This window comes from Anolis sagrei, chromosome 2 (assembly GCF_037176765.1).
Source record: "Anolis sagrei isolate rAnoSag1 chromosome 2, rAnoSag1.mat, whole genome shotgun sequence".
Lineage (NCBI taxonomy): Eukaryota > Metazoa > Chordata > Lepidosauria > Squamata > Dactyloidae > Anolis > Anolis sagrei.
Genome location: NC_090022.1, coordinates 181,826,217 through 181,840,357, shown reverse-complemented (window position 1 = coordinate 181,840,357; position 14,141 = coordinate 181,826,217). Strand labels below are relative to the sequence as shown.

General features: G+C 44.1%; 1 protein-coding gene across 5 annotated transcripts in view; it reads right to left on the bottom strand.

Annotated features, from left to right (window-relative positions):
* The window catches only part of AXIN2 (axin 2), a 93,638-nt gene that overhangs the window by 45,180 nt on the left and 34,317 nt on the right, over window positions 1-14,141 (bottom strand). Inside the window, exons 1-2 of one of the 5 annotated variants that reach the window (XM_060763071.2) lie at window positions 7,145-7,704; window positions 2,909-3,872 (exon numbers count right to left, since the gene is read on the bottom strand). In XM_060763071.2, the coding sequence (XP_060619054.2) occupies window positions 2,909-3,732 (824 nt within the window). In that variant the 5' untranslated portion in view covers window positions 3,733-3,872; window positions 7,145-7,704. Of the gene's footprint in view, window positions 1-2,908; window positions 3,873-6,215; window positions 6,229-6,925; window positions 7,061-7,144; window positions 7,705-14,141 lie in introns of those variants that run through there. The other 4 variants (XM_060763069.2, XM_060763070.2, XM_067464224.1 and 1 more) reach the window with 4 other exon arrangements.

Sequence of the window (14,141 nt, the reverse complement as noted above, 5' to 3'; positions counted from 1 at the left end):
CTCAGCTCATCCAAAGTGAAACAACCTAATGATCTTCATGCCAGAGAAGTCATTAACACATACTTGTAGTCCTTTGAGAGCGGAAGATATCTAAACTCAGCCTGAAGTATCTATCTTGCCTCAGGACATCTCACCCTCCCCAAAGATATACAAACCCACACACTGAATGGGGAAGGGAAAGGAAGGTTGCTTGCTACTCTTAACCTTGCACTTAACAGCTGAAGCCTTGAACCAGAAAAGAAGAAAAACAGATATAAACTATGACCCTCCACAGCCCTCTAAAACTTGGCATGCAGGACAATACTCCACATATGAGGAGGAAAATATTTGTTACCTCCAAGTGGGATGAAGACAGAAAACCAGAGAGGCATTCCTATGCAATCTTCTGCAGCTACAAGCTACAGGTAGATTAGACATCTAATAATAACTTCTTCTATACAGAAATATATAATATATATATACTGAACTGTGTATGTCTTTCAGAGTCTGGTGACCCATAGGTTGAGAAAATGGTTTCTCAGCTAGTTCCCTTAGGCTGCATATAACCATGAGTTCCCGGTCTAAAAGATTACATATTACTACTAGGTATAGTGCTTCTAACTGACAAAGTGCCCAACCATATTTATTGAGGTCACACCTATAATCATCTGGAAAGGTATGATTCCCACCTGAGAGCAGAAGAATTGAGCATGAGAACCTTCTGGCTTTCCAGAATACCACACAACTAAACCACCGTTTAGTTGGCAATGGGGTCTATTTGCCCAACTCTGTCACTCAAGTACAGGAAGCATGGTGATGGGAGAACCAAAGCAGACAAGGCAAACACTTTCCCTCATTGGAGAAGAACACACAGCAAAGCACATATTTGTTTTATGTGCAAGTCATATGCTGAACAAAACAGTTATCAATACATCCCCAAACAATGGTGTGCACTAAATATGCTGCAGGTTCTCCATACCACAGGTAGTTTCCAACTTTAGAAAGAGAACAACAAAACCAACCTCTTCATGCGCACCATGCTTCCTGTACTTGAGTGACAGAGTTGGGCAAATAGACCCCATTGCCAACTAAACGATGGTTTAGTTGTGTGGTCTTCTGGAAAGCCAGAAGGTTCTCAGGCCAATAACACTTGCAAGTGCCAATGCCTTCTATAACTTTATCTCAACTTAGGAAGTGTGATGTGTATATATGGACCTACATTTCAGCTGTGAATAACAGCAAATGAATGTCTTGACTTTTTCCGCTGCTATTAAGTCACAACTCTTGAGGTACCGTAAGAAAAGCTACATGTTGGGACTTTATTATACAGAAACTCCCCCTTCATCAGAGAAAGATAGTGTGGCGATAATGGGAGGGTTTGGGTTGGAAGCACCCCCTTCCTGCCTACAGAGGAAACAAAGGTAACGTACACTAATGTCATTTACACAGGCAACAACAACTGGAAGAAGCTTCTGACAAACTTGGAGCTCTTCCAGATTGGCACTGGTCTAAGTGAAAGCTGAACTAGAACCAGCTGTCTTTCCAGTCCTATCACTCACAAATACTGCTGCATTTTGAAGCGACAAGCAAGAAACACAACAGATGCAATTCAGAAACCCTCCTCATAGAGGCAGGCCATCGTTGAAACAAGCTGAAAACAGAAGAGATGCCTGAAGTCCTTTGATGTCTATGAATCACAGAAACACTCACAAAAATTCCTGTAAACCAGATGTCAAATACTTACCAGATTGAGAAAGAAACTCCCCAAGCAAGACAGAATATACACAACAGAGAGAGGGAGGGAAAGAGTGAGGGAGAGCAGGTCCTTCTGCTCCACAGATTCTTGTTCAACCAACTTCCATTTATGAAGGGGAAAGGGAGGGGGAGAAAGAGAATAAGGTGGCAGAAGATTATGCCACTCATCCTGATTAAGAGAGGGGGAAATAAATAGGATGATGTTGCCTTTTTGTGAGAAGTATTCTTGCCCACTTTCAGCAGGCAACAACCAAAGCAAGGGCACACATCACTTTCCTGAAATTATCAAAGACAAGGTACAAATTCAATTCATGGAGAAGGGCAAGAGCTTCATGTCAGAGCGCCAGTTTTACACAGAAGGGGGTCCCGGGTTCAATCCCTCACACTTCTAGCTAGGTCTGCAAAAGACAGACCACACATCCATCCATACACACCAGAAATTCTGAAGAGGTGACCCGCATCAGAGCAGTTAATGCTCAGTTTGATGAACCAGTGATCTGACTTCACATAAGACGGTTTCTGATAAAGTTGGCACACCCCTTCTCCTACCTCACAGGTATAATACCATTCCCTACTGACAATTTCTTTGGTTTAAGGACATGGTACCTAGCTAGCTAGCTAATAAAGTGTGTATGTATAGTCCATGTACACAATTTCCTTCTAAATCACTATGTTTAGTCACATAGGTTATCACAATAAGAATATAGATTTTTTTTTGTTCTACCATTATAATTGCTCCCCAATTTCTGTTCTGCATGTAATCCACTTATTTCAACACTAGTTGGGGATGAAGCTGGCAAACTAGTATTTCATTACTCATTCACATGCCTAGATGGTGCTCTTCCCAGTTCCTCTTAATGTGGTTTAAAGTGGTAACAATTAACGCATGTCTCAAAGAACGAGTCGCTTTGAAGTACTTTTTTGATGTCTGAGAGAGCTTTAGGAACTGGTAAGTCTCAAGAACCACAATGTACTGCCTTCTTTATTAGGGAAATGCACAGCCTTTCCCTGGAGCCAGAAATATGTGCCAATATAAGGGTGATTAAAAAAAACAAACAAGTAAGATTTGCCAAAATCTACTCACAACAAGAACACAACATTTGTCGGATGAGCTCTGCAAGACTTTACATGGGGCAAAAGACTTTTAGAAGTTATTCAAAACCATTTTCCTTACCTGAACCCATTCTCCACAGTTTCTGTAGCTCGCACACTGGCTGTGGCCCGCAACGTCTTACTGGACAACCCAAGGACAGATGGCAAAAGTTTGTTTTTAAAATCAGCACAGCTCCATTCCTCTTCTTCATTCAAGGTAGGGAGATAGCCACAGTCAACTTTTAAGCTCCCCAGTCCATTGCTGTTCATGTAAGCAGGATTCTCTCCCCCACTCCTTACATATTCGAGGTATATATCAGAAGTTAAAAACATCCGGTAAGCATTTTCCTCCATCACAGTCTGGATCTCAGTCTGCGCCTGATCAAACATGATCGAATCAATCTGCTGCTTCTTAATACTATCCCTTATGTAGGTCTTGGTGGCAGGCTTGAGTTGCTTGGAGACAATGCTGTTGTTCTCAATGTACCTTTTGTAGATAGCTTTGGCGACTCTTAACGTTTTGGTATCCTTAAGGTCCATCTGCCTGAAGCCATTGCAGGCAAACCAGAAGTCTAAAGTATCCACACATTTCTCCCTTTCCAGGAAGGTCCGGAAGAGATAGGCACCATCTTGGTCTCCCAGCAAGGAATGCAAGGATTTGGTCCATCGCGCCAGAGGGGAATCCGGAGACGCACTGCCTTCTGGCTCCCCCAGACCATCCTCATTCCTTCTGGGCGTGGAAGAAACTGACATGGCCTTGAAGCTTTGGTTTTTCACAAGAAACAAACTGGCAGGCAGGTGGCATGGTGCCTCTCCTTCTTCCCCTGGTACAGGGGGGCGTGGGGCATCTTCTCTGAAGCTGCTACTGGGGTCTGGAAGGTGAGTCAGCAAGGCTGCACTGCTCATGGTTCCTGCTGGAGTTCCTTCTGGCAGGGATTTGCTCCCCCCTCCTTTCTTTTTAAGTTCCTCAGTAATCTGTGTGTGTGTGTGTTTGTGTGTCTCTCTCTTCTTTCTCAAGTCAGCAGGGGATCCTCTGAGTCTTCTCTCTTTAAGAAAAAAAAGGGGGGGAAGTATTGATCTAATCAAAACCAGATCCGCCCAACATCAAAGACAAAAAGTAAACAGGCTTTTCAACTCTTCGCATTAAAATAAAGAGGCAACCGCAGCTATCTGCAGCACTAATCAAAAGTATCAGATATGCTTTTCAAAGAGAAAGGCTGAACTCTGGGCACACTTTTAACTTTGGTGTGGAGCGAGCAAAAAACGTGGGGGGAAGGGTCTGGAAAGAGCACACAGGAAAATTGAACTTTTAATTGTTGCACTGCCCATAAAAAAACCCAAAACATGCAAAAGAACACCGGTCTTGAACTTTTCCCCTCCTACTCATGATAACATCTGAGAAGTCCCAGGAATACATTTTGGATCTCTACACTGTGAAACCCATTTTGCACCAAAATCTTCCAAGTTTTGCTCTGCCTCCCTCCCTTCCCTCTTCACTTTGGTAGATAACTCAAGGCAGAGAACAAAACGTGCTTTCCTCAGCATCTGGTTTCCATTCTCTCCCCCTCCACCAAACCCTTCAACTCCCTCAACTTTTAGATTATGATCACAAGAAAACCCTTCTAAGCACAACCAACGCTAGATGCTCCCCTAAAACTACACAATGAGAAACACTTTTCTTAAAAAGTGCAAACAGAAAGAGGGAGTCCAGACATGGGCAAACTTCGGCCCTTCGGATGTTTTGGACTTCAACTCCCACAATTCCTAACAGTTCAAAACACTGAAGTCCAGGTCTTTTGGACTTCAACTCCCACAATGTAAGGAATTGTAGGAACTCAAGCCCAAAACACTTGGGGGGCTGAAGTTTGCCCATGCTTGGTCCAGATTGTTGTTTTAGAACCAGGTCCAACTCATCTGATCTGTTGCTGACCACCTTCAAAGAGAAGGCAGAAACTCAATGCAATACTTAGAATATTCCCATAAAATGCTACACATTTCCACCCACTGGAAGGAAAAGGTTGGAAGCCCTCTCCACTATGTTTACTATATTTTTAATGTAGGCACTTTCCACCATTTAAGGTGGAAAGAGGTTCTGAGAGTTTGGTACAACTCCCAGACAATCTTACACAGCCTGGAAAAGGCCTTCAAAGTCCTCTATGCACTTTGAAGCTGATCAGCATCCATTAAAAATGAAAGATGATCTCCCCAAACATGTGAAGAGTTCAAAACTCTGAGCAACTCCCTTCCTGGCTTCTGGCATCTCCACCAACACCTCAAACAGATATAATCCGGAGAATCATAGAGTTGGAAGAGACCTCGTGGGCCATCCAGTCCAACCCCCTGCCAAGAAGCAGGAAAATCCGCAATCAAAGCACCCCTGACAGATGAACTTATACAAGTATAACATGCTCCTTTTCAACACTAAGAGAGAGAGAGACAGTCACTTCTGTAAAGAGCTGAGATTCATGGGGGGGGGGGGGAGCTCACTTTAATTATTAGATGATGATAGAGGAGGGAAAAAAGCTGCTCCCTGTCCTCATGTACCTGAGCTGCACCAGACATTCCCAGAAGTCTGGTTGATCTGAATGAGTGAGAGAGAGAGAGAGGAGGAAAGGGTGGCTTTGAGAGAGAGAGAGAGAAGAAATCACAGCAGCAACTACAGCCTGCTAAGCAGCCTCCAAAGTCAAGCCCTCAAGAAAAAGAAAAGAAAATCAGAGATAGAGAGAAAAGATTTCCAGAAATGGCGACCAGAGTGAAAGAGTGAAGGACGTGCGGAGTGGGGGAAGAGAGAGATTTCAGGAAAGGAGGAGAGGAAAGGGGAAAAGAAGGAATGGAGGGAGGGAGGGCTGAGAAGTCTTTCCAAAACCGGTTGCTTGCCTTGGAGGGATTTCATGCAGTGCATCTTATCTGAAAAAATATATATAAATATACACTCAATATGTCCAAGTCTTTGCATCTCTCTCTTCTAAAGGTAGAAACCAAGGAAAGTGAGCTCTCCTTTGCTTTTAGGATCTTCTACTCCATCTCTATACAAACACACACACACACATATATAGTATATATACACACCTATATTTACTTGGTTTTTTGTGATCCTGGCCACTCAACATGTCCAATCCTTTGCATCTCTCTCTTCCAATGGAAGAAACCAAGGAAAGTGAGCTCTCCTGGCTTTCAGGATCTTCTACAAACACACACACACACATATACTATATACACACACCTATATTTACTTGATTTTTTGTGGTGCTGGCCATTCAATATGTCCTACTCTTTGCATCTCTCTCTTCCAAAGGAAAAAACCAAGGAAAATAAGCTCTCCTTGGCTTTCAGGATCTTCTAAAACACATACACATGTGTATATATAGTATATATACACCCATATTTACTTGCTTTTTTGTGATCCTGGCCACTCAACATGTCCTATCCTTGGCTTTCAGGATCTTCTACAAACACACACATGCATCTATAGTATATATACACCTATATTTACTTGCTTTTTGTGATCCTGGCCAATCAATATGCCCAATCCATTGCATCTCTCTCTTCCAAAGGAAAGAACCAGGGAAAGTGAGCTCTCCTTGGCTTTCAGGATCTTCTAAAACCACACACATGTATCTATAGTATATACACAGCTATATTTACTTGGTTTTTTGTCATCCTGGCCATTCAATATGCCCAATCCTTTGCATCCAAAGGAATGAACCAGGGAAAGTGAGCTCTCCTCGGCTTTCAGGATCTTCTACAAACACACACATGCATCTATAGTACATACACAACTATATTTACTTGCTTTTTTGTGATCCTGGCCACTCAACATGTCCTATCCTTGGCTTTGAGGATCTTCTACAAACACACACATGCATCTATAGTACATACACAACTATATTTCCTTGCTTTTTTGTAATCCTGGTCAATCAATATGCCCAATCCTTTGCTTTCAAAGGAAGGAACCAGGGAAAGTGAGCTCTCCTTGGCTTTCAGGATCTTCTACAAACACACACTTGCATCTATAGTACATACACAACTATATTTCCTTGCTTTTTTGTGATCCTGGCCATCCATCCTGATATACATGCATAAATACATACATACATACCCCGGCTTGCCTCTCTCTGTGTCTCTCTCCTTCCCAGGCTGGGCTGGCTCCTAACTAACACATAAATAGCTTTCCTTAACAACTTCAAAGCTCCAGCCAAGAGGACATCAAAGCGATCCGGGAGAAAGGGAGGGGGAAGGAGAAGGAGAGAGAAGGAAGGAGGGAGGGAGGGGAAGAGGGAGGGAGCAGCACAGCAAATCACATTCTTTTACAACTTACCATTTGATCATCCCCAGGAGTTGCTTCCTTCCTTTTGCATAGGGGGGTGCTGGTGGTGGCGGCTTATTTCTCCCCCAGACACACACAAAAATAAATTAAAATCCTACAGATTGGGAAGGGAAAAGGAGCATTTTCCAATCCTCCCCCTTCTCAGGGCACATCAGAGTTTCCATCCTGCTCTCCAAGCTTTTTTTGCAGAGTGGAGGTTGCCCCCAACCCAAAAAATAATAATAATAAGGGGGAGATGAAGCAGAGGAGAGTTCCCTCAGAGTCTCTCTCTCTCTCTGTGTTTCCCAGCTACTACTCAAGCTGAAAGAGAAGGTGGGGAAAGGGGGGGAATCTTCAAAAGCCTAAATCCCTCCCTCTTCCAGCCCCTGTTTTCTCCTGCCCCCCTTCTTCTCCTTCTTCTCTCCCTCCTTCTCCTCCTCCTCTCAATCCAGGTCCTGTTTCAAGCCCTCCTCGCAGGCACCAAATGTCCTCGGGGCTCTCCTCACAAACACTGCGCTGTGGATTTAACTGTGCACTTCAAAGTGAACCACCGAAGGGACGGTCCTGGCAGGGAGATAGCCACCTTTCCTTCCTTATTTAAAAAAAAAACAAACACAAAAAAATCTTTTAAATCTATCTATCTCTAGATATAAATACAAAGCACACAAAACACGACACACAATAAAAAAACCGCATTCCTATCCATTTCTTTTCTTTCCCCAATCCATTGCGTTCAATGGCTCTTAAAGGGAAAGTGACCTCTCCTCTTCTTTATCGACTATTACAATTCCAAAAATTAAAAAATTAATCTAATATATATATATAATGATATGATTGTCGGGTTTTGTTTTGCTTTCTTTCCTTTCCTTATTTTTTTGGCTCCCCCTGCGTGTACTACTCAGTTGCCAGGACCTTATCAAAGGGAAGCCATCTCTCGCCAACTCCCCCAGGCTTCGGGACGTCAGAAGTAAGTGATCCTGCCGCCCCAATCGTCTTATCCCCGCCATTCTCTCGCGGCCTTAAAGGGACAGGCGCCCTTTTCCCGCCTCCCAGCTTCCTTGCCTTTAACCCTTTCCTCTCCCTCCCCCCTCCCCTCCAGAAGATAAAGATCAATTGCTGTTTGAACTCTCTTCCTTTTCTTTCCCCCATACAATGCAAAGCAAGGGCTTGTATTGCTCTTTTTGGAGAAAGGGGGGACAAGAGAAAAAGAGAGAAAAAGACACTGATCAACTTTGTGCTGTGAAATCATTCTGTAGTATAATCTCCCCCCTCTTTTTTCCCCTCCTTCTTCAAAGTTTCAGCTTAGAAGAAAATTGCCTTTTTCCTTCTTTCTCCCCCCCCCCCTTTTTTTTTGCATCTTAACTAAACAATATCTGATTGTAATATAACTGGCTCACCAACAAAACTCTCCCCCCATATGTTAAATATTAAACAGACACGGAATGCTTTAGAGAGAAAGACTTGAGAGACAAAAGGTTTTAATTAGCCCTTGGATCTGGAGCCCAGGTTTCAGGCCAATCCGCCTCTTTTTCCTTCCCCCCAATTTCATATCCACTTCCCTTGTGAAGTCTGGGATCTGTTGTCTTTTAGGGTGGGTTCTCCCTCCCTTTTCCTACATATTTTATGGGCAGCCTTTAAATATAAGGGAAAAAAATAAAACATCTGAACTGCAGGAAAAGTTTGAACTCTGTAGTACGAGTCTCTTTTTTATTTTTCTGTAGGGTTTAATTCCCCGCTTTTTCTCCCAATGCCAGAGATGCAGCTTAATGGTGTAACATTAGAAAATGTTGACCATTTCCGCTACCTTGGCAGCCACCTCTCCACCAAAGTCAACATCGACACTGAAATACAACACCGCCTGAGCTCTGCGAGTGCAGCATTTTTCCGAATGAAGCAGAGAGTGTTTGAGGACCGGGACATCCGTAGGGATACCAAGGTGCTTGTCTATTATTTATTTATTTGTTGTTGTTGTTGTTCATTCGTTCAGTCGTCTCCGACTCTTCGTGACCTCATGGACCAGCCCACGCCAGAGCTCCCTGTCGGCCATCACCACCCCCAGCTCCTTCAAGGTCAGTCCAGTCACTTCAAGGATGCCATCCATCCATCTTGCCCTTGGTCGGCCCCTCTTCCTTTTGCCTTCCACTTTCCCCAGCATAATTGTCTTCTCTAGGCTTTCCTGTCTCCTCATGATGTGACCAAAGTACTTCAACTTTGTCTCTAGTATCTTTCCCTCCAGTGAGCAGTCGGGCTTTATTTCCTGGAGGATGGACTGGTTGGATCTTCTCGCAGTCCAAGGCACTCTCAGAACTTTCCTCCAACACCACAGCTCAAAAGCATCGATCTTCCTTCGCTCAGCCTTCCCTAAGGTCCAGCTCTCACATCCGTAGGTTACTACAGGGAATACCATGGCTTTGACTACGCGGATCTTGGTTGCCAGTGTGATGTCTCTACTCTTTACTATTTTATCGAGACTGGACATTGCTCTCCTCCCAAGAAGTAAGCGTCTTCTGATTTCCTGGCCACAGTCTGCATCTGCAGTAATCTTTACCTTACTTATATACCGCTGTTCTCAGCCCGAAGGCGACTCACAGCGGTTCACAACAAATACGAACAGCAAAAATTCAGTGCTACATTATATAGAAACAGTTAACAACCTAACACATTACACAATTAATAAACAGTTACTACAATACCCGTTCACTGTCGTCTCGTCATCAAAAACATGTTCCAGATTCGTCATCCATTGTTCCATTCCAGTGTTATTATTATTATTATTATTATTACTTTATTTGTACCCCGCTAGCTGCCCTTGCACTATGCTACTCTGCTGCTGAGTATGCATGCCCAGTGTGGAACACATCTCATAACACTAAAACAGTGGATGTGGCTCTTAATGAGACATGCCGCATTATCACGGGGTGTCTGCGCCCCACACCACTGGAGAAATTACACTGCTTAGCCGGTATTGCACCACCTGACATCCGCCGGAAAGTAGCAGCCAATAGTGAAAGGACCAAGGCAGAGACATCTCCAGCTCATCCCCTGTTTGGGTATCAGCCAGCACATCAACGACTTAAATCAAGACATAGTTTTCTTAGATCTACAGAGACACTCGCTGGAACACCCCAGCAAGCGAGAGTCCAAAAGTGGCAGACCCAAACCCAGCACCTCAATTCATGGGTGATACCAGATGAGAGACTCCCCCCTGGGCACTCAGAAGACTGGGCGACTTGGAAGGCGCTGAACAGATTGCGCTCTGGCACCACGAGATGCAGAGCCAATCTTAAGAAATGGGGCTACAGGGTGGAATCCTCGGCATGCGAGTGCGGAGAAGAACAAACCTCTGACCACCTGCTGCAATGCACCCTGAGCCCTGCCACATGCACGATGGAGGACCTTCTTGCGGCAACCCCAGAGGCACTCCAAGTGGCCAGATACTGGTCAAAGGACATTTAACCAAATACCAAATTTACAAAATCTGTGTGGTTTTTTCTTTCTTTCTTTTTTTTCTTTTTCTTTTTAATCTCTGTGTTTGTTTTGCTCTGTTAGAATTGTAATACAATGGTTGCTGATGACACGATAAATAAAATAAATACCCCGCTAGCATCTCCCAGAGGACTCGATGCGGCTTACACAATACAACAATACAATACCTAAAGCAAATAAAACAAATAAAACAGATTAAGCAAATAACAACAGCAATAACGGTACATAAAGACATCAGGACACAATAAAACTGGGCCAGGCCAGGGCACTGGGTACAAGATTAAAAGTGCTGATGTGGCAGGAGGTATGTAGGACTATAAAATGGTGCAATGTGCAGTTTGCAGAATTCATGGTTCTATTAAAGTGCTGCTAGGATTTGCTATTGGGGATTCCTAATCTGCAAAGGCACATCGGAACAGCCAAGTTTTCAGATTCTTTCTAAAGATTGCCAACGAAGGGGCCTGTCTGAGATCCCTTGGGAGGGCGTTCCAGAGTCTATAAAGCTATTGTCCTCCCAACCCTGCTATATGCCTGCGAGACGTGGACTGTCTACTGCAGTGTTTCTCAACCTGGGGGTAGGGACCCCTGTGGGGGTCGCGAGGGGGTGTAAGAGGGGTCGTCAAAGACCATCAGAAAACATAGTATTTTCTGTTGGTCATGGGGGTTCTGTGTGGAAAGTTTGGTCCAATTCTATCGTTGGTGGGGTTCAGAATGCTATTTCATTGTGGGTGAACTATAAATCCCAACAACTACAACTCCCAAATGGCAAGGTCTATTTTCTCCAAACTCTACCAGTGTTCACATTTGGGCATATTGAATATTTGTGCCAAGTTTGATCCAGATCCATCATTACTTGTGTCCACAGTGTTCTCTGGATGTAGGTGAACTACAACTCTAAAAATCCAAGGTCAATGTCCACCAAACCTTCCCAGTATTTTCTCTTGGTCATGGGAATTCTGTGTGCCGTGTTTGATTCAATTCCATCATTGATGGAGTTCAGAAGGCTCTTTGATTTTAGGTGAACTATAAATCCCAGCAACTCCAGCATTACCAAATGACAAAATCAATCACCCCCAACCCCACCAGTATTCAAATTTTGGGTGTATCGGGTATTTGTGCCAAATTTGGTCCAGGGACTGAAAATACATCCTGCATATCAGTTATTTACATGACAATTCATAATAGTAGCAAAATTACAGTTATGAAGTAGCAACGAAAATAACATTATGGTTGGGGGTCACCACAACATGAGGACCTATACTAAGGGGTCGCGGCATTAGGAAGGTTGAGAACCACTGGACTACTGACTGTCTACTCCACACTTTCAAGGTGATTTTGTAAGCTTGAGCGCTAGAACTTTGCTTTTTGTCTTACAGTGAAAGCTGATGCTAACTCAAGCATGCTGAATCGATTTTCTAGTATACACTTCTGCCCCGATATACTACAATCACACCCTTATTACAGTCTAAGGGTGCATCTACATTGTGGCATTAATGCAGCTCAACACCATTTTTACTGCTCTAGCTCAATGCTACGGAATTATGGGAGCTGTGATTTGGTGAGGCTTTGTCTCTATTTTTCAAACCTTTCAAAACTACAACCCCCCAGGATTTCATAGCATTGAGCCATGGCACCTAAAGTGGTGTCGAACTGTATTAATTCTCCTTTACTTACTTACTTACTTACTTCCAGCAGTCACTAGCCAATCCCTCTCCAATGCCAGAGATACAGCTTAATGGTTTAACATTAGAAAATGTTGACCATTTCCACTACCTTGGCAGCCACCTCTCCACCAAAGTCAACATCGACACTGAAATACAACACCGCCTGAGCTCTGCGAGTGCAGCATTTTTCCAAATGAAGCAGAGAGTGTTTGAGGACTGGGACATCCGTAGGGAAAGGGATACCAAGGTGCTTGTTTATAAAGATACTAGCCGCTCCCTGCCACGCGTTGCTGTGGCCCAGGCTGGTGATCTGGAAAATAAAGTAATGAGAAAGTGTTGGTTTCTAATATATGTAATGTCTTTATGCTTGTGGGTAAACAGTATTTCTTGTTCTTTCTTTGTCAGTGTTGATGTGGAGATTGTCTGGTTTGCCTACTCTGGAACATGCAACATATCATCATCCTTCTTTAGGGGTCCCTTTCAAATCTTTGATTGTCATATACATATGTGTGTGTGTGTGAATGGCTGAATGGCCCTTTGTCAAGAGGGTTTTGATTATGTTTTCTTGCCCTGGTGAAGGGAGTTGGACTGGATGTCCTTAAGGCAGCATTTCTCAACCTGGGAAGTCAAAACCTGGGGGGGGGGGGGTCACCAGGGGGGTGTCAGAATGGTTACCAAAGACCACCAGAAAACACAGAGTTTTATGTTGGTCATGGGGGTTCTGCGTGGGATGTTTGGCCCCAATTCCATCATTGGTGGGGTTCGGAATGCTCTTTGATTGTAACTACAACTCCCAAATGTCAAGGTCTATTTCCCCCAAATGCCATCTGTGTTCATATTTGGGCATATTGAGTGCTTGTGCCAAGTTTGGTCCAGATCCATCATTGTTTGAGTCCACAGTGCTCTCTATCTGTAGGTGAACTACAACTCCCAAACTCAATGTCAATGTCCACCAAGCCCTTCCAGTATTTTCTGTTGGTCATGGGAGTTCTGTGTGCCAAGTTTGGTTCAGTTCCATCGTTGATGGAGTTCAGAGTGCTCTTTGATTGTTGGTGAACTATAAATCCCAGCAACTGCAACTCCCGAATGACAAAATCATAATTTGTTGAGTGATGGTCACTCCGTGTGTTGTGAGACGTTTTGTTGCCAAATTTGGTGTGATTTCGTTCATTGGTTCTTTTGTTTTTAATGCACAGACCATTTATATATATATAGATTGTCCTCCCAACCCTGCTATACGCCTGCGAGACGTGGACTGTCAGGCGTCACACATGCAACTCTTGGAACGATTCTATCCGAGCTGCCTCCTGTAAATCCTGCAAATCTCTTGGGAAGACACTTACTTACTTACTTAATTACTTAGGCGATCCCTCGTTGGACGAGTAAGATGGTCTTCCATCATGGGTTTCCTTGTGGGTCCGCATGTGGCTGTGGAGCCCTATTCTTGCTCTGCATCTTCTTCCGCAGTGAGGGCATTGGTTTCCAGGTGGAAGGCGGTCCCGGTCGGGGTTGGCTTGACGCGCCTTCCTCCTGGTACGTTTCTCTCTTTCACCCTCCACTCGTGCCTCCTCGAATTCTGCAGCACTGCTGGTCACAGCTGACCTCCAGCTGGAGCGCTCAAGGGCCAGGGCCTCCCAGTTCTCAGTGTCAATGCCAGAGTTTTTAAGGTTGGCTTTGAGCCCATCTTTAAATCTCTTTTCCTGTCCACCAACATTCCGTTTTCCGTTCTTGAGTTCGGAGTAGAGCAACTGCTTTGGGAGACGGTGGTCAGGCATCCGGACAACGTGGCCTGTCCAGCGGAGTTGATGTTGGAGGACCATTGCTTCAATGCTGGTGGTCTTTGCTTCCTCCAGCACGCT